Genomic DNA, 20,456 nt, shown 5'->3' on the forward strand with positions numbered 1-20,456 from the left:
AATGGGCTGGGGTGCGTTTGGCAGGCATTCTCAAATCATGAACAGCAGGTTGCCACTATCCCTCAAGAGGAAAGTGTATAACAGCTGTGTGTTACCAGTACTCACGTATGGGGCAGAAACCTGGAGGCTTACGAAATGGTTCTGCTTAAATTGAGGACGACGCAACGAGCTATGGAAAGAAGAATGATAGGTGTAACGTTAAGGGATAAGAAAAGAGCAGATTGGGTGAGGGAACAAACGCGGGTAAATGACATCTTAGTTGAAATCAAGAAAAAGAAATGGACATGGGCCGGACATGTAATGAGGAGGGAAGATAACCGATGGTCATTAAGGGTTACGGACTGGATTCCAAGGGAAGGGAAGCGTAGTAGGGGGCGGCAGAAAGTTAGGTGGGCGGATGACATTAAGACGTATGCAGGGACAACATGGCCACAATTAGTACATGACCGGGGTAGTTGGAGAAGTATGGGAGAGGCCTTTGCCCTGCAGTGGGCGTAACTAGGCTGATGATGATGATGATGATCTATTACAGTTTCCACATTGTATCGGCTGCCAGTATAACTTAAGATGCGAGCTATTCCGAGACTAATACCTTGTTCCGTTTCAGATTCACCTGCATTTGTAATTGTGGATCAATTCAGACTCAACGTACCCTTGATTTCTATGGATACGCTTGGTAAACGGCTACAGAACGATTACACGCTGTGCATCACGGAACAGAACTTTGCACCAATAATTAAATTTATCGTATACAGACCACAACGCAAATGTGCGTTCTCCCAGGAATGTGCCGTAGAGATGTCTTTAAATGCATGTGTTTGTTTTGCCTCCGGTCCTGTATCGCTAAACAATACACCCGATACTAAATTATTGCACAAGGCAGAAACAACTGACAGTGCTGTGTGCTCTCGTGAGGAGGCTGGAGAAGACACAGAACGTATGCCGTTACACTGCAAAAAATAATGACTAACCCTAACATGCTTTTTGCGAATATTCATGCACTGAATGTAAAACTAATATAACTAGATAAAATACTGGGTATATGGCCATCAGAACACTTGCAACACAGAGCAGCATGCGCAGTAGTGCAGTTTCTTGAAGAATTTTGAATATTTAAATGTTTGTTACTTTAACATTGTTCTCCGACGCTGTATTTGGGAGAAATGATCCATTTTGATATAGATGTGTTTTGTGTGTTCACTCATATTATCGTGTGTCTGTGGTTCTTTTGTCTGCGATTGTCTACAGTGGGTTTCTCAACAAGGGCTGCCTCATGTACGTCGATATGCAGACACAAAAATTTGTAAACTTCTCAGAAACAATTCTGTGTTGTATGTGGCGAACTTTAGGACTGTCGTCTTTTTTCCATTCTTCGTATGACGTTTTTAGCTAACTTATAAATTCGCAAGATAGGTCTAGCTGATGCCGTGTAACAGCCACCAACATCTACTGACGTACACTTAGTAAAAAAATGCAAGGTTATTTTTATCGATGCAATTTAACGAGCAGCTATACGAGCTGTACCAGTGTAGGTGCCTGTGGCTAAAGCTCAAACACATGCCGATGTCATGTGTACGAGCCGAAAGGCACATTTCCTGGGCTGCTGTTTTTTGCTGCTTTACCTCGCACAAAGCCAGCTACGAGCGACTGCAGTAAATGTAAACGAAAAGTAGTCTTGCTGCGAAGGTGATGTAGTAAAGCTATTAGGCATCTTCAACCTGTATACTTGATAGCTGTGGCTTTAAAAAAAATTTAACTGCGAAAACACTCAGTAATGTATATACCCATTTCAGCGGCTGTTCTCTCCTCTTATGCTACACAAAAGCAAACAAGCCTGATGATGCCAGAGATCAGCATCCCAGGTGAGACAATGAAGCTTTTATCGTTGTTTTCAAGTAACTTTAGGTATCACGCACATGAGAAATGTTACATGTCGCAAGTGTTTCTTTAATTATTAATGATTTGTGCAATATTTCATACAGCTTAATGCAGGTTACTAAACTCCTTTTCTGTCTGATATCCAAACTTATATGACATTGTCTGTAAGCACAAATTGCCTCACCACTTACGGGCCTACTTTATGTTATGTGAATGAATGAATACCTTTCCATCATGTGCGAAAACCTCTGCAGTGCTTCCTACCAGTTCGGCTGCCGATGTGCATATGCCAGTAAGTGATGGAGGGGGCATGGAGGCTGGATCATCGTGCATTGAAGCTGGGAGTGGTAAGTATTATTACTTTTTTCTTAAGCCCTACATTTACTGTTCTTTCAACTTTATAGGTGGTAGAGATGCAATTCTGCATAGAAGCTTGTCAGCCACTGCACCAGCACCAAGTGACGGGAAGGCACCAGCTCTGGCCAGACCATCGGGCACCAGGAGAGGAGGTGGTGGTGAGCGCCTCAGCGTTTGGCGTTTCTATTCACTGTGTAAGATTTATTTTCATTCCAGCTGCTGAGTGGACAGAGGGACAGACGAAGCTGCTGCTAGAGTACTACTACAAGTACTTCTCGCAGATTGGTCCGTTCAAGAAATTTAAAAACAAAAAACAGGCTTTCAAGCAAATCTCCATGGACGTTGAAGCTGTACTTGGCATCAAAAAAACAGCAAAGCAGTGTGAGAACCGGTACAAAACTATGATCAGACGTCGCAAGGCTGCCTCGGACAACAACAACAGATCTGGGGCATCACCGACTCCTGTGCCATTTGACGACGAGATGCGTAAAATAGAAACTATTGATGATAGCATTGAACCAGAAGTGCAAAGAGATGCATTGGGGGTTGGTTTCAAGGACTCGGCGAAATCTCCAGCACTAGTCTCACCAAATGCAGATAGCATTGAGAAAAATGAAAGCCAGTCACCAAATGCTGATGTGAAACCGCGTGCAAACAATACACGCTTGCAACACATGCAACTGTGTTTTTTTTTTTCTGAAATGAGGGCTATTAATAAAGAGCGTGAGTGTCGGAAAGCAGCCAGAGATGCCGAGAAAGAAAATCGCAGAGCCAAAAGGCAGGTTGAGCGACAGGCACTTCTTGAAGAGCGGCGCAAGATGCACGATGAGCGAATGGAAATCCTGCGTCAAGCCTTCGGTCTTCAGCAATAAAATATTTCATACACAGGACTAGTAAAAGAGACGGCAAAGCAAGCAAGAAGCGATAGGACAATATGCAAGAAATTGCGGCTTGTCCTGCTCCTTATGCTTTTGCATTGTGCGTTATGTGCTAGTCCTAAATATGTCTACAACTGGATTGCTTGGTTTAAATGCATATTTATTGTTACTATTTAGGCACAGAAACAAGGCACTACACTGGACAAAAGTATATGGACCAGCGACTCTGCCTTCTTTTTCTGCTATGGTGGTAAATTTCACAGGTTTTTCTCAGCGAGCCTCTGGTCCGTGTACTTTAGTTCACAGTCATGTAATTTCCACAGTTCATGGTTGCGGTCTGCGCAGTCCCATCTTCACCATCAAGTGAGCTCTCTTGATACCAGCCAAGGCACGTAGTAGGCTATCTTGCTGGGATCCACTGCTGCCGCTGCTTTGTTGAGTTGCTGGAAGGCTAGTCATTGTCGTTTGGTGTTGGTAGGCTGAGGGACATGTCTCGTGACAAGTTCTCCGGCAAATCTCCCCGCTCGATACAGAGATTGTGAAGCAAGCAGCACGAGATACTAAACTTAGACATATTGTCTACTGTCCACATGTCCAACCTGTGCAGTTGCCTGAAGCGATTCTTTAGATTTCCGAAGGCATTCTCAATCAGGACCCTTGTTCCTGACAGCCTTGCATTGAAGGCCCTATCTCTGCAGTCCAGCTTTCCGTAGTCCCGAATCGGTGTCATGAGGTACTCTCTGAAAGGGTAGGCTGCATCACCTACTATGTGATACATGCTCGAGCACAATTGTGGCAGCACACTGGCAACATTCGACCTCCTGAAAATTCTAGAATCGTGCATTTCACTTGGGGCACCAGTGGTGACATCAAGAAATCTCTTGTTGTTGTCGCATATGCCTTGAATGGTCAAAGATAAGCAGTGGTGTCTGCTTATGTAAACAGAGCGAACTTTGCCAGCTGGACATCTGATGGATATGTAGCTGCCGTCAACGCATCCAATTGTGTCTGGGAATCTTGATCCCTTCAAATTAAAGACAAAACACGTACATACATGGTTAAATGTGGCTTGCACTCGGATTTATCAAAGGTACTCGAAAATTCACTAAATTTCAACCCCAATAAAAGTGCAAATTTATCAGAGGGAGCGTCTCTTTTCATTAAGCAGTGAGTATAGCGATAGGCAGGCACTTATGTGCTGTCAAACAATAGATATAGTGTTACAGGGGCACATCACAGAACCACAGGTGCATGATGCAATTTTTTTAGTTGCAGAATGTTTACAAACGATTTAGCACATGCTAAATTATGTACTAAAAGCTTGGTCACCTGCTCAAAATCAGTGGCGAGCTTGTGCAGGTCCCTAGGGAACTTGATGACACTGGGTGCAATGTCGAGGAGGAACGAGGTTACTCGGCTCATCATTCTGTGGTGGGTGCTTTCTGCTACTTTGAAGCGGCCAGCAACGTCCCTAATGCATGCCTTGTTGGCTGCATACCAGAGAAGAAGGGACATCTTTTGAAAGAAGAAAATAGTACAGCGGAACGGAGTAGCATGTTTATTTTGTTTTGAGCGGGTTAAAAAAAACGCCTAAGACAGAAAATGCAATTCAACATGTATAGCTCGATTACTATAAGAGCTCGACATGCGTGACGAATCGCGCTGTTAGCTAAGCCAATCAATAAATTTTATTATTTTGCATATTAAGATTAAAATGGTGCAAATGAAGTATATGAATGTCACTAGGAATAGCCTGCTTGCAATGCTGATACAACTGTTTTATGGGCAATAGTTTGAAAGAGTGTCTTGAACAGTCATCTTGAATTCTGCTTTGTTACTGCACCTAGTTACAAGTAATTGACGGCAAGCTTGTTTGCTTCAGTATGGTGGTGCACGAAACAAAAAGAAAAACACATCAGATCCCATTTTAACTGATATACCTTTCACGCCCGTTAGCGGCATACCGCGTGTAATATAACAACCTGAAAGTCGCACCTTTCTGTGCAGCACATTTCTTGCAACCTGTCATGTTCTTATCATCCAAGCAGAAGACAAAAAAAATTGCTAATGTCGACTATCCCACATAACTCACCCCAGAAAGGACAGAATGTGTTCTTCAGGCGACTTCGCAGGCAGGCCACCGCGATCGCTCCTCTTAGGGCAGTGAGGTTACTTGGCGAATTCGGCTGCCAGGAGGTCCGCCACGGGCCGCGTGATGCGGAAATTTCTTTTCAACTAGAAAGAAAAACGGGCACTTTAACGATATGACTTCCCTCGGAAGCTGAACAATGCACCTCCTCGTCGGAGTATGAAGAGACAGTCTTTCCAATCTACGAGTCCACTTTTGGTCTTTCCTCCGGCAACGAAAATAGCTCTTGAGAGATCGCCGCGTACATTTCGTAGTCATCATCGCTACTAGTGTCGTCCGTAGAACTACAACTCGAATCCGAAGTTGATCTCCAGATGCTGCTGCTGCTGCCACCGTCGAGCGTCTCGAGCCCTTCAGCGAGGCGAAGACGCTTTGCTGCCACTGTCCCCCACGCATCCGAAGAGAAGCAAGGTGTACTAGAAATGTTGGTATCTCTCGCTGAATCATTAAGCCCGTTCATATTAACGACGTCAAAGTCACGGGGGCCAAAACAGTGCCTACGCTTGGCTGCCGCCATTGCCGCCGCGCTCGCCGGCTGAAGCAAAATAAATACAAATGAGGAGGATATGGCGGTTTGGAACACGTGACTTCCTCGGTACTCCGCTTTTCAGGCGAGAGCAGTGCGTACTGCTCCCGGCTGCTCTCGGCGCAGCGAAACTGCTCTTGTTCTACGGCTGGATGACGGCGCTCCCACTGGTGGTGGTGGTAGAAACATTTTATTCAGTCCTGTTCGACCAATGAAACACGCCGCGCCTGGAAAGAGCACTTTCAGCGTGCTTTTGAGTGCTCCTGTTCTCCCAATGGAATTCGCCAATAGTGCAACAGCTCTGCTCTTAACTCTAGTTGCTTTAACTTTGACAAGCGCAAAGTTGTATTCTAGTGCCTGTGCAGCTCTTTCCGAAGGTTACCTTCAGATAACACGACAAGCCCTCCCTCCTTATCGGGTTGTAAGAGCCTTACGTGCTTATTTATGAAGTACGTCACAATGGCAACGGTTGAAGTTTCCTTGTGACGTGAACGACCCCGGTCGCAGGACTTGAGAAGGCAGTTAACGCCTTCCAGAAGGCGCGTCTCTTGTTCGTCTGATTCGGCCTCGCTGCCAATTCGTCGATTGATGGCAAGCAGCTCATGCGGCCGCACTTGGGTCCATGCTTGGGTCCTTTTTCCAGAATAGATGACATCTCGTCGGGTAGGTGAATGTCTCCCTCAACCAGCAACCCACCGCCCACTCATTTTATTTTTCTTCTTACTTCTTTCGAGCAACAATTTGTCTAACATGCACACCCCGAGCTGTTCAGTCATTCTTGAAGCTGACCTCTTAACGGAACGAAAATTATTCTCAACTAGCCAGTTAGGGTGTTGTTTTCGACAGGCGATGCGTACAAGATCATTTAGCAGGAGAATATGACGCCACAGCTCAGATCTGAGGATCCTGCTTATGCGCTTAACATGTCCCCAGGAGCGTAGAACTGGCCGGACAAGAGCACTTACCTCAGCTGGTACCAATCCACTCTTGACACAAAAGGCGATGTTCCTTGCGTGACAGGTATATCTTACAGCAGATAAAATCCACTACTCCATGAAACACGGAGATGTCACACATATAGAAAGGCCCTCTGTACGAGAAATATAGCTTAAAGGACGTCTTGTTGGGCGAGTTGGTCACAATTCATTTTTGGTACTAGGTGCGAACACAAACAAGAAACAAGGAACAGAGCGCCACTTACAACTGCTTTATTCGGTTACACATCGCACACCTATATAGCCGTCTTAGACGCAAGGAACACAATCAGATCAAGATTGATATGGAAGCGAACTGGTTAAATATATATGTGTGGCGCCAGCCAGTATTGTGCAATAATTTTATCTCACAAATCGATCAAGTTTTACATTACGTTTTACCGTCTAGGCATGTTTTTAAAGTTTTTAGATAGGTGGATATTTTTTTTATATTCTTTAGCAAGGACGGAAGTTTGAACTTCGAAGAGAATGTGGATGATATTTTATCCGTATTCTGACAACATGGAAATGCCTTGCAATTCACCATTCAAGTGCCTGAGGGTAACTGCCTACAGCTTCTAGGTATAAATATTGAGTTTTGTGTGGATCCGAATTTTTGGGCATATGCGCCTCGTGCAAAGAAAGGGCTCCTGCCATACGACTCCGCCCATTCGAAGTTAAAAAAAAGGGGGATTGCTTCACTTTGCCTGAAATTCGCCGTCGGAAAATCATGCCCTCAGATGATGCAGTTTAGCTTCCCTAAACAATTGGCCAGGCTGTCTCAAACTGCATCCTCTGATTCGAGTGTGATGGCAGTCGCTGAAAGCCTACTACAAAAATGAAGAGTGCGGCTGTGAGAGCTGGGGAAGATTCCCCTCGAGAAGAGATGGTGAGGCCTATGGTGGTCCCCTATGTACACAATATGGCCCACAATTTAAATAAGGTTGCTAGCAGGCATGGGGTGCCACTTGTTTTCAGCCCCCCAAAAACTCGGAAGCCTTTGTTCTCGTATCGAAAGCAGTTGTGAAGATCAAAATGTATGCGGCACCATGCATGCGCGACTGTTTATGATGTGCGCCGAAGGTGCCGTGCACGAAATCTCCATATCATGCGGCCGCTCCTACACAGGCCAAACTGGGCGCTGCGTTAACGACAGAATTAGGGAACATGAAAGAAATGTAGAGCAAAATAAAGAAGGGCAAAGCATACGCAAGCACATTAAGCCCTTCCCCTCACGCTCTTGTGAGCCATGTTTTGCAGGGACGCGGATTCTAGCAAAGAGTAAAGTTGCAAAAGCTCGGGAAGTAACTGAAGCTTTCTTTATCGGAAAGAAAGGAAGCATGTGCGTCAGCGACCCGTAAGCATCTCTATATATGGCTGAAAAGAAATATTTAACCAGTTAGCTTTCATATCAATCTTGATCTGTTGTGTTCATTGCGTCTGAGACGGCTACATAAGTGTACGGTGTGCCTCCGAATAAAGAAGTTGTAAGTGGTGCTCTGTCCCGTCTCCTTCCATGTTGCTTGTGTATGTTCAAGCCTAGTACCAAAGATGATTTTCAATAGCAGTTGTTCAGGGCATGCTTCAAAGCCACCTTTAGCAGCCTGTACTTCAAAGCGCAGTCATGTCGTAGCCACTGTTAGTGAAACAGCAGTAGTCAACGCGAAATTGACAGCCACTGTTGGCAGTTTGCATTCATGTGGTGGCATTGTTTATTTTGGCTATTTGTGGCTATTTGGCTTGTGTGTGTTTGCGCCTAGAACCAAATTTGAATTCTGACCAACTCGGCCAACAAGACATCCTTAAAAGCTACCCGAATGAGTATTCTGGGCCTTATTAAGCCAATGATGTTTGGTAATTGTTCTCTTATTCGCATTACTTTCCTGAGCCAGATAAACAAATAAATAATGCAACCACATCAACATGGTCTGGCATGCAAGTTGCCAACAATGGCTGTCAATTTCGCGTTGACTGCTGCTGTTTCACCAACAATGGCTACGACATGAATGCGCTTTCAATTGCAGGCTGCTAACGGTGGCTTTCAAGCATGACCTGAACTACTGCTATTGATAGTTATCTGAATGAGTATTTAGGGCCCGAATAAGCTACTGATGTTTTAGTTCTTTTATTCGCATTACTTGCCTGAGCCAGATAACCAAAATAAACAATGTCGCCACATAAATATGTTTTGGCATGCAAGCTGCCAACAGTGGATGTCAATTTCCGCGTTGACTACTGCTGTTTCACCAAGAATGGCTTCGACATGACTCCGATTCGAAGTGCAGGCGGCTAACAGTGGCTTTCAAGCATCCCCTCAGCTACATTTATTAATAGCTACGCGAATGAGTATTTTTGACCTCACTAAGCTGCGGATGTTTTATAATTGTTCTCTTATTCGCATTACTTGCCTGAGCGAGATAACCAAAATATACAATGCAACCACATGAATATTGACGCGTGTATTCTATGCAGACGACGACGACGATGGGAGCACTAACGGACTCCGCCTAGTGGGTCAGAGTGAGATTGGGTGTTGACGAAGAAGGCGTGTCTCTGCTCTGTTTGTTTTTGAACAGATTGTCCTGTTGTTCGTGAAGGACGTCTCCCTATGTTCTGTCTGAAGTTGTACCGCGGCACTGGTGGAGGTGCGGGGTACGGACAGCGTCTGATGCGTCGGAGTCCTCCAACGCCTCCACGTCAGATGGCTTCAGCTACTGGACGTATTTTTGCGGAGCTCCGAGGACGAATGTCGCCCAACCCGCCGTGGTTGCTTAGTGGCTATGGTGTTGGGCTGCTGAGCACGAGGTCGCGGGATCGAATCCCGGCCACGGCGGCCGCATTTCGATGGGGGCGAAATGCAAAAACACCCGTGTACTTAAATTTAGGTGCACGTTAAAGAACCCCAGGTGGTCGAAATTTCCGGAGTCCTCCACTACGGCGTGCCTCATAATCAGAAAGTGCTTTTGGCACGTAAAACCCCATAATTTAGTTAGGGTCGCCCAGACCCCGTCGGGAAACCTGAAGGCGGCGACCTCTGGGGGCAAGGTTGCAGGCCCGACGCAAGACACTAAAAAGCCCCCAACATTTTCGCTGCAGAACGACGTGAAGCCGATAACCACTGAAGAAATTCTGAGCGCCGACATTGATGGTTTCGTGGATGGCCAGCCGGTGACAGCGTTAGTCGACACTGGTGCCGACTTCTCTATAATGAGTCAGTAACTCGTCCTCCGCCTGAAAAAAGTAAAGACGCCATGGACGGGACCTCACATAAGGACGGCTGGCGGCAAATTACTGATGCCTACTGGAAGATGTACTGCTACAGTTCACATCGGGGATTCTTCTTTTGTGGCCGCTTTCATCGTCCGTCCTGTATGCTGCGAAAATTTGATTATTGGAATGGACTCCCTAAAAGAATATGGCGCCGTAATTAACATCCCGGACCGCATGGTGACGTTTTATGAGAGCTCCGGTTAATTCCATTGCTTATCGCCGCAACACAACTCATTTCGTCTTACAGAAGACGACGTCGTCATCCCCCTCGATCGTGTGCCCTTGTTTCGGTAGCATGTGACATATTTTTTTGTTGCGAAGGAGTTGCCGACCAAATAACCGCGTTGTTGCTTACTCACGGTATCTCGGTCGCACGAGGAATCGTGAATGTCAACGACGGGCGCACAAACCTGTTGCTAACAAATTTTAGCACAGAGCGACGGCGCCTTCCCAAGGGCACGGCTGTGGCTTATTTTGACGGCGTTGCGGATGTTCGTGGCTACTGTTCACTACTCGAAGAAGCACCTACGCAAGACCCCAGCTGCTGTACTTGATGTTAGCACTGCTTTGTCGCAGCACGAACGAGAGCGGTTTCTTACGCTATTGGCCAAGTTCAACGACTGCTTTGCGTCGACGTTCAGCGTCGGTCGGACGCCTCTAACAAAGCACCGAATAATTGCAGAGGATACGGCAAGACCAATTCGCCAAAATCCATATCGTGTAGCTCCTAGAGAACGTGAAGCCATACAACAAGTGACAAAAATGCTTGAAGATGACGTGATCCAATCATCAACGAGTCCCTGTGCATCTCCTCTAGTTCTGGTCAAGAAAAAAGACGGCAGCTTGCGTTTCTGTGTGGACTACCGAAAGCTAAATAAGGTGACAAAGAAAGATGTATACCCGCTTCCCCGCATAGATGATTCACTCGACAGGCTTCGATAGGCACGTTACTTCTCTTCAATGGACTTAAAAAGCGGATATTGGCAAATCGAAGTAGGCTCGAGAGACCGTGAAAAAATTTGCTGTCGTGACGCCAGATGGCCTATACGAATTTAAAGTCTTGCCTTTCGGCTCGTGTTCTGCCCCTGCTACGTTCCAACGCATCGTGGATACTGTACTTTCGGGTCTGAAGTGGAAAACCTGCGTAGTGTATCTCAACGACGTCATCGTGTTCTCCGCAACGTTGGAAGAACACCTCGAACGGCTTGAAGCGGTTCTGCAGTCTATACGGTCCGCCGGCCTCACCCTGAAGCCGCAGAAGTGCCACTTTGGCTTCGCGCAACTGCAGTTTCTCGCTCACGTCGTCAGCCACGCAGGTGTCCGGCCGGATCCTGAAAAAATTGCAGCCGTCGCACAGTTTCCCGTACCATCCGATAAAAAGCCTGTCAGGCTCTTCCTCGGCCTCTGTGCCTATTGCCGGTGGTTTATTGCAGACATTGCGCGCATTGCGCCGCCCTTAACTCGCCTGACGAGAGACGACGTTGCTTTCGTATGGGGCGACGAAGAGCAAGGTGCATTCAACGACTTGCGGCAACGTCTCCAGACACCTCCAGTGCTTGGTCACTTTGATGAGACCGCTCCTACATTGCTCCACACTGATGCCAGCAATCTTGGCTTGGGAGCTGTTCTTGTGCAGAGCGGCAAGAGGACACAGAAAGAGTGCGTGCCTATGCAAGTAGAACCCTCTCGCGTACAGAGGCTAATTACTCCGCAATCGAGAAAGAATGCCTCGCCGTGGTATGGGTGGTCATGAAATTTGGCCCATATTTGTATGACCGACACTTCACAGTAATCAGCGACCACCATTCAGTATGTTGGTTGACAAACCTTAAAGATCCTTCTGGACGACTGGCGCGTTCGAGCCTAAGGCTGCAAGAGTTTGACATGACTGTAACGTACAAGTCGGGGAAACGACATACGGATGCTGACTGCTTGTCTCGATCACCGATAGAGTCACCTACTCCACCCGAAGAAGAAGACTCAGCATTTTTTTGTGTTATGGACACATCCGCCATCGCGCAACAACAACGGCACGACCCTGAGTTGCTTGAACTAATAAATTACTTGGAGGGAAGATCTGCGAAACCACCTAAAGTTTTCGCAAGAGGACTGTTGCCGTTTTCTTTACGGGCCAAAGTCCTTTACAAAAAAAAAAAAAACTTTTCTTCGACCCGGTCCCCCTATCTGCTTGTCATTCCTGCAGCTCTTCGTACGGAAGTACTTCAAGCTTGCCACAACGAGGTGACTTCTGGTCACTTAGGCTACACGCGAACATTAGCCAGAGTGCAGCAAAGGTACTACTGGCTGAGACTTACCACCACCGTGTAACATCACGTTCGCACTTGTCTCGACTGCCACAGGAGCAAGTCACCACCGACGAAACCAGCCGGCCTCCTACAACCCGTCGACGTCCCTCGAAGACCATTTGATCAAATCGGAATGGATATTTTGGGCCCACTTTCTACTTCTACTGCAGGCAATCGCTTTGTTATTGTCGCAACCGACTATCTCACACGTTACGCTGAAACAAAGGCTATCAAGAGCAGCATAGAAGCCGAGGTAGCGCACTTTTTCATTGAGCATGTGGTGTTGAGACACGGCGCGCCAACCGTCGTAATAACAGATCGAGGAACCCCATTTACGGCTGCACTTTTAGATCACGTCTTGCTGCTAAGTGGAACGGCTCATCCGAAGTCAACCGCCTACCATCCACAAACCAACGGATTAAGAGAACGCTTAAACAAAACAATTGAAGACATGTTCTCCATGTACGTGGACGTTGAACAGAAAAGTTGGGACGACATCGTACCTTATATCACCTTTGCATATAACACGGCGAAGCAAGAGACGACGCGCATGACTCCGTTCAACCTTGTTCACGGACGGGATGTACGAACGATGCTGGATGCGATGCTTCCATACGACTTTGACGACACTGATACGGACGCCGATGTGTTTACGCAACGCGCCGAAGCTCGGCAGCTCGCGTGCAGCAAGACTACGACGCAGGCCGCTACGATCTTCACCGTAGAATAGTTATCTATGAGGTCGGCGACAGAGTGTGGGTTTGGACACCCATACGGAAACGAGGCCTCTACGAGAAACTGTTAAGGCGATACTTCGGACCATATCGCGTATTGCGGCGACTCAGTAATGTCACCTGCGAGGTTGTTCCCGATAATCCCAACTGTACGCGGCGCAGCACACACCGCCCGGAACTTGTGCACGTTGTCCGCATGAAGCCATATGTGAGCGAATGACTATGCTAGCTGCCTTTACTTCCGCAAGTGACATTTCTTGTCTAGCATCGGGACGTTGCTCTCGTAGGGAGGGACAAATGATGCATGTATTCTATGCAGACGACGACGACGATGGGAGCACTCAGGGACTCCGCCGAGCGGGTCAGAGTGAGATTGGGTGATGACGGAGAAGAAGTGTCTCTGCTCTGTTTGTTTTTGAACAGATTGTCCTGTTGTTCGTGAAGAACGTCTCCTTGTGTTCTGTGCGCGTTGTACCGCGACAATATGCTTCGCCAAAAGAGCTGCCAACAGTGGCTGTCAGTTTCGCATTGTCTAGTGCTGTTTCCCCAACAATGGGTGCGAGATAACTGTGCTTTGAAGTACAGGCTGCTAACGGTGGCTTTCAAGCATGCCCTCAACAACTGCTAATAAAAGCTACCCGAATCAGTTATTGCGCCTGAATAAGCTAATGATGTTTGGTAACTGTTCTCTTATTCGCTTCAATTTCCTGGGCCAGATAACCAAATTAAACAATGCAACCACATGAACATCGATTGGCATGCAAGTTGCCAACCGTTGCTGTCTATTTCGCGTTGACTACAGCTGTTTTAAAAACAATGCCTACGACAGGACTACGCTTTGAAGTCCAGACTGCTAACGGTGCTTTTCAAGCGTGTCCTCGACTACTGCTCTTAATCGCTACCCGAATGAACATTTTCGGCCTCACAAGGCTAATGATATTTGTTCTGTTATTCGCATTACTTGTCGGAGCCAGATAACCAAAATAGACAATGCAACCACATGAATATGCTTTGGCATGCAAGCTGCCAGTAGGGGATGTCAATTTCGCGTTGACTACTCTGTTTCACCAACAATGGCTTCGACATGGCCGCGCTTTGAAGTACAGGCTGCTAACGGTGGCTTTCAAGCATGCCCTCAACTACTGCTTTTAACAATTTGAGGGCCTATTTTTTTCGCTATATACGAACGATCAAGGCTCGATTTTTTATTGCAGATTCTATTTCTTCTTAGGGACCTATTTCGAAACAATTCACCGTAATTTTTCTGGGGTGACCTTAAAGTGAGAAAAATATAGTTTGCAGTGGTATATGTGTATTCTTCATTCATTATTAACAGTATTAAAACAAGAAATAAACCCATAATATTTAAAAATTTTATGCCTTGGTATAGTTCAAGGCTTAGGATATGCGCACACGAGAATACTTCACAAATCTCCAATGTTCCTGCCCTTACTGTAATATTTCCGTCCATAGCGTGATCGAACTGTGTAGGTGAGCGCACTCAGAAAAGTTGTGTGGTTGTGTGCCCGTCAAAGAACCAAAACGTGCAACAACCTTCCGCTAATCTTCATGTTATCGCCAACTAGAGACAATTAGTTTTTGCCAGTCTCCAAGAAAAGCTACGGATACATATACACGGAGGCATCCTTCCTATGCGCACCCCTATGAGCAATAAACGCGCGAGAAACAAGCGGTCGCCGTTTGAAGGATTAGTAACGAGATAGCCATCGCTTTTGTAGCGCACGAAACCGAAATAGTCCGCGGAACAAAATCCAAACAGCTGCCCACCCGCGCGCCCATGCGTGAGCGGTAGTATATAGACGCGCGTGGGTAAACTAGCTTTAAAACAAACCATGTAACGAAAACCGAGATGGGGTGGCGCACGAAAAACATTCCCTGTATTCGCACATAGTTGCAGCACATGACAGAAAAGAAAAAGTTAAGAAATTGGCGCGCTTTTTAAACGTACAGACGGCGCCGTGAATATACGGCATCGACAAATTTGGAGTTCGCGGCGCCGTATATTTACGCCATTGGCCCTTAAAGGGTTAAATTCCATGCGAACTGCTTTTTAAGTCATGGCCACGTCGCTAACATCATCATCATCATCAGCCTCATTTATGTCCACTTGAGGACGAAGGCCTCTCCATGCAATCTAAAATTACCCCTGTCCTGCGCCAACCGATTCCAACTATAGCGCCCTCAAATTTCCTAATTCCATCGCTCCACTTGGTCCTTTGCCGTCCTCGACTGCGTTTCCTTTCTCTTCGTACTCATTCTGTAACCATAATGGTCCAATGGTTATCTAACCGGCGTATTACATGACCTGCGCAGCTCCATTTTTTTCTCTTGATGTCAGTTAGAATATCGTCTAAACCCATGTTCTCGTTGATCCAAACCGCTCTCTTTCTGTCTCTTAACGTTACGTCTAGCAATAATCGTTCCATCGCTCTTTGCGCGTTCCTTAGCTTGTTCTCAAGCTTCTTTGTCAGTCTCCAAGTCTCTTCACCATATGTCACTCGTAAAATTCACTGATTGTACACCTTCCTTTTCATTGATAATGGTAAGCTTGCAGTCAGGAACTGACAATATCTACTGTACAATTCAATTTTATTATTCCATAAATTTCATTATGATGATGAAGGTTCCCTGTGATTAATTGACCAAGGCAAACGTATTCCTTCACAGACTCTAAAAGCAGACTGACGATCCGGAATTCTTGATCCTGTGCCCGGCTCTTCATCATTATCTTTGTCTCCTGCATATTAATCTTCAACCCAACTCTTACACTCTCTGTTAAGGTACTCAATTATTTGTTGTACCTCGCCTGCATTGTTGCTGAATATAACAATGTCCTCGGCAAACCGAAAGTTGCTGAGATATTCGCCGTCGATCCTCACTCCTGAGCCTTCCCAGTTTAATTACTTGAATACTTTTTCCAAAGGCGCGGTGATTAGCATTGGAGAAATTGTGTCACCCAGTCTGAGCCCTTTCTTTATAGGTATCTTCCTGGTTTTCTTGTGTAGAATTGAGGCAGCTGTAGAACCTCTGTAGATATTTTCCAAGGTATTTACGTAAGTGTTCTGTACTCATTGATTACCTAATGCCTCTATGACTGCTCGTATCTCAACTGAATCAAATGTATTTTCATAATCTGTCAAAGTCATATAGAGAAGCTTATTATACTTTGCGTATTGCTCGATGACCTGATTAATGACATTGATGTGATCCATTGTAGAGTATCCCTTGCGATATACATCGCAAGGGATACTCTATTCCCTTGGTTGACTAAAGTCCAGTGTTACCCTTGTTCTATTGGAGATTATTTTGGTAAATATTTTATATACTACAGGGAGTAAGCCAATCGGCCTATAATTTTTCAATTCCTTAACGTGTCCATTTTTTTGGATTAGTACAACGCTTGCATTCCAGTGTTCTGGGACCCTTGCACTCAATAGACACTTTGTATAAAGAGCCGCCAGTTTTCCAAGTATTACGTCTCATCCATCTTTGATTAAATCAACTCTTATTTCATCGTCTCCTGCCACTCTTCCTCGTTTCATGTCTTCCAAGGCCCTCCTGACCTCATCACTAGTTATAGGAGGAGTTTCTGTACCCTGTTCATTACTGTTTTCAATGGAGGTATCCTGACTCCTCTGGCTATTGTAGAGGTGAGTATGGAATTCTTCCGCGTCTTTTACTATATCTTCGAGATTGCTGATGTTACTACCCTGCTTATCTTTCAGTGCATACGTCTTTGTCCTATGTCAAGTTCTTTCTGACTGATATCAGGCTGGGTCCATATTTCACGGCTTTTTCAGTCTTTCTCACGTTTTAGTTTTGAATATCACTTATTCTAGCCTTGTTGATCATTTTTGACAGTTCCGCCAATTCTATATTATCTCTTGAGTTGGACGCTTTCATTCTTTGTCGTTTCTTTAATAGGTCTTTTGTTACTTGGGAGAGCTTGCCTTTTGGTTGCTTTGGTGCCTTGCCTCCCACTTCAATTGCTGCCTCTGAAGCCAGCCTAGTTACGGTTTAATTCATTATCTCTACGTCTTCATCTCTCTGTTCTAAGGCTGCATATTTGTTTGCAAGTAGCCTCCTGAATTCGTCTGCTCTTAGCCTTACTTCGCCAAGGTTGACCTGTTTCTTGTTTACCAATTTCCCTCTTCGAATTGAGGTGAATGCTTCTCGTTACTAACCTATTATGGTCACTGCATTTTAGCCTCTCTATGACTTCTACATCCTGCAGTATGCTGGGATCAGCAGAAAGTATGAAGTCAATTTCATTTCTTGTTTCAACATTAGGGCTCTTCCAGGTCCACTTTCTGTTGCCATCCTTCTTGAAAAAAGTGTTCATTATTCGAAGCTTATTCGTTTCTGCGAATTCTACCAGCATCTCTCTTCTAGCGTTCCTAGAATCGATGCCGTAGCTGCCAATTGCTTGTTCACCAGCCTGCTTTTTCCCCATTTTTGCATTGTAGTCATCCATTACTGCAAAATACTGACCCTACCCTTTTCTCATCGCTAATTCAACATCTTCATAAAACTGATCTACTACCTCCTCATCGTGAGTGGATGTTGCAGCGTAGGCTTGTACTACCTTTAATCTATGCCTCTTATTATATTTACCCGGGGGTCCCGTTGCAGTCTTTGACTTTGAGACCCTCGTTTGTATACTATCTCTTACCAATTCATTGTATTTAAAGAATAATAATAAACTGAAACCTAACACTGAAACTGAAACAGATTACGACTACAGCTACCCTCTCTATAATGTTGTAGAATTTGTCAATGTTGTCTGCTATGTCCTCATGGATTAGAAATCCAACCCCGTATTGCTTGTTATCTAAGAAACCTCTATAGCAGTGGACATGTCCGTGTTTAAGCAATGTATAAGCCTCACCAGTTCTTCTAACCTCACTAAGGCCGATGATATCCCAAACAATGTCTGATAGTTCCTCAAGGAGGACTGCTAAGCTAGCCTCACTTGAGAGGGTCCGGGTCTTCGGCGTTGCAAGGGTCAGTTTCCATTGACAGCCTGTCCGGACCCAGAAATTCTTTGCACCCTCTGCTGCGCTACATGTCGGACCGCCGCCTTTCTCAGGTGTTCCGCAGCTACTGGGGACTGAGGGCAATTGGGTAATTGAGTGATTCATTTGGGAGTGAGCGGCCGAATATTGCACCAGGGAGACGAATTCCTGTTCTGGTGAGGGAGTGTCTTATAGTGGGCCTTCCTAATTTGGTTGTACCTGGATTACTATAGCCCCACTCGCTCTCGGCATCTCTTGCCGGTGACAGGCGTCACTCCAAGCCTGCAGTTGCTTTGCACTGATGTAGGGGCGCCTTTTCTCCCCACTGCTGTTTATGATGTACATGGAGAGGATGGAAAGGGAGCTAGAGGAAAGTAATACGGGGTTTAATTCCTCATACAAACAGGCTGGTACAGTAGTAGAGCAGCAGCTTCCGGGATTGTTTTACGCAGTCGACATGGTATTGCTAGCTATCAAGCAAAGTGATCTGCAGCGTCTGGTTAACATGAAAAAGGCTTGCAGTCACTGACCAAGTCAAACGAAAAGAAATACATTTCGGAACCCATGCGGTTTCACTGTTCACAATTAGGTGGACAAGACGAGTAGTGGCATTTACGGGTGCGTACGGGTTCCGAAACGTCTTTATTTTAGCCTGACTTTGTCAGTGACTGCCAACCTTTTTCACTTCACTACATACACTACAGGAGTGCTTGCGGGCAAGACTTAGTTTAAGACAAGACGTAGTTTAACCAAGGCTAACCAGTCTGTGCCTTAGCTTTCGCTACGTATATCCTATCATAGCCGAGAAACAGGTCGAAGAGCTCAAAATGAGCTAAATATGGAGCGTGATGCACGCAAGGCGGTGGAAAAAATACTTCAAGCAGCCTAGGCAATTCTGAAGAGGGCCGACATTGTGAACAAGAATAGCGACAATGGAACGCACTCTCCCAATGCTACAGGGCAGGCAGTGTCGGTAAAGCACGTGGAACGCGTGCAACATGGGTAAAGGGTAGCAGGAAAGAGCTGCACGTATACATTGAAGCCACTGCCAAGGAAATGCAGATACGCAGGAGTCAATTCTGCTTGTCAAGTCCGAATCACAGGGAAAAGGATAACACAGGGAAGCAGGGAGCGGCCTCAGTAGTAGGGGAGAGTGAAAGAGTGATCATCGCCAGCGACTCAAACCTGTCTAGATGCTCAGCAGTAATTTTGGAAAGGGTGAAAGGCGATGAAAGAGTGGCGGTAGGGTCATTTCGAGGGCGTACACTGGGTTTTGTCGTGGAGCGAGTAAAAGCAAAGCTTTCGGAAAATACCCACGGACGAGACCTTGTCATAGTAACAGGTGCGCTAAATGACGTCGTAAAAGAAAGGGAAACGACTAGGCCAGCGCCTGGCGAAGGGGGTGGACGACTTGCGGGAGCTGTCCCCCTCAAGTGTAGAACGTGCTGTGCACGGTGCAGGAGGTGCTTGTGCGTGACAGCAACGCACAATGAACCGTAGTGGCTGCTAATTAGGCGATATGGGAAATGAGCCAAGAGTAAGGTTTTGAGGTTTTCCAAGTAAAGAGGTAAGTGAGAAGGTCTTGTGGTTATGAGCGATACGGCTTCCAGTTCAATTACAGGCTTGAACGAAAAGTTGACTGGCGACTTGCTAGTAGCGCGGTTGCTTTTTTGGAGGGGCCCGCGGGAGCTCAGGAGGCCAGTGTAGGTAGTAATGAAGAAGTTCGTCTACGGGAACCTCAGAATAGCATGGCCCTCAATACCAGAAAAAGGAGGAAAACAAGACAGACAGTTCGCCGTGCAATAGGCTACATCAACATGCAGGGCAGCAGAAGAAAGCAAAAGTGGGTGGAGGTTGAGGAGAAGTTAAAAAGAGAACAAATAGGAGTGTATGCGCTTACAGAAACGCCCCTAGGAGACTCGGAAGAGCCGCCAAGTATTGAGAATTATGCTTTGGAAGGGTGCAACCAAACTAATTTTGAAAGAAAGGGAGGGGAAGTCGGAATGCTCATCCGTGAGGGAGCCAAATGGAAAAGAGTAAATTCAAGTTGTCGAGAGCATCTTTGGTTATCAAGTATAAAGACTGGAAAGAAAACTTGGCTGGGCGTAACCTATTTGTGGATCGGAAATAATTCCACAGAGAAGAATTAGGAGTTAGTGGAATGCTTAAGTGCTGATATAGGGGCGTCGGCAATAATGCCGAAATTATCCTATTAAGTGACATGAATGCCCACATACAGGATCTAGATTGCTATACCGACAACAACGGGAAGTAAACGCTAGACATTTCTGAGCAATTGACCACGCTTTCATAAATACAGGGCATAAGCGTGAAGGGTAGACCACATC

The 20,456-nt window shown here is 45.9% G+C and overlaps 3 protein-coding genes across 5 annotated transcripts in view; 1 reads left to right on the plus strand and 2 right to left on the minus strand.

The window, feature by feature from the left end:
- Positions 1–3,133, plus strand: part of LOC126544749 (uncharacterized) — a 35,182-nt gene extending 32,049 nt beyond the window's left edge. For 2 of the 3 annotated variants that reach the window (XM_055061164.2, XM_050192215.3), the window contains 3 exons: positions 1,794–1,862; positions 2,133–2,393; positions 2,452–3,133. In XM_055061164.2, the coding sequence (XP_054917139.2) occupies positions 1,838–1,862; positions 2,133–2,393; positions 2,452–3,107 (942 nt within the window). In that variant the 5' untranslated portion in view covers positions 1,794–1,837 and the 3' untranslated portion in view covers positions 3,108–3,133. The remainder of the gene's footprint in view (positions 1–1,793; positions 1,863–2,132; positions 2,394–2,451) is intronic. The other variant, XM_055061165.2, reaches the window with a different exon arrangement.
- Positions 1–20,456, minus strand: part of LOC129380402 (synaptic vesicular amine transporter-like) — a 1,298,997-nt gene that overhangs the window by 23,971 nt on the left and 1,254,570 nt on the right. The gene's annotated exons all lie outside the window — the stretch shown is intronic.
- Positions 3,276–4,628, minus strand: LOC126544750 (putative nuclease HARBI1). Its single transcript, XM_055061167.2, has 2 exons — positions 4,443–4,628; positions 3,276–4,137 (listed from the first exon to the last, which is right to left on the minus strand). The coding sequence occupies exons 1-2, from the start codon at positions 4,626–4,628 to the stop codon at positions 3,565–3,567; spliced, it is 759 nt and encodes a 252-aa protein (XP_054917142.2). The 3' UTR covers positions 3,276–3,564.

This window comes from Dermacentor andersoni, chromosome 1 (genome assembly GCF_023375885.2).
Source record: "Dermacentor andersoni chromosome 1, qqDerAnde1_hic_scaffold, whole genome shotgun sequence".
Classification (NCBI taxonomy): Eukaryota; Metazoa; Arthropoda; class Arachnida; order Ixodida; family Ixodidae; genus Dermacentor; species Dermacentor andersoni.

Coding starts and splice junctions, on each gene's coding strand:
- LOC126544750 (XM_055061167.2), bottom strand. CDS start 4,628: ATGTCCCTTCTTCTCTGGTATGCAGCCAACAAGGCATGCATTAGGGAC. Junction 4,138..4,442: donor TCGCCACTGATTTTGAGCAG/GTGACCAAGCTT, acceptor TTTAATTTGAAG/GGATCAAGATTCCCAGACAC.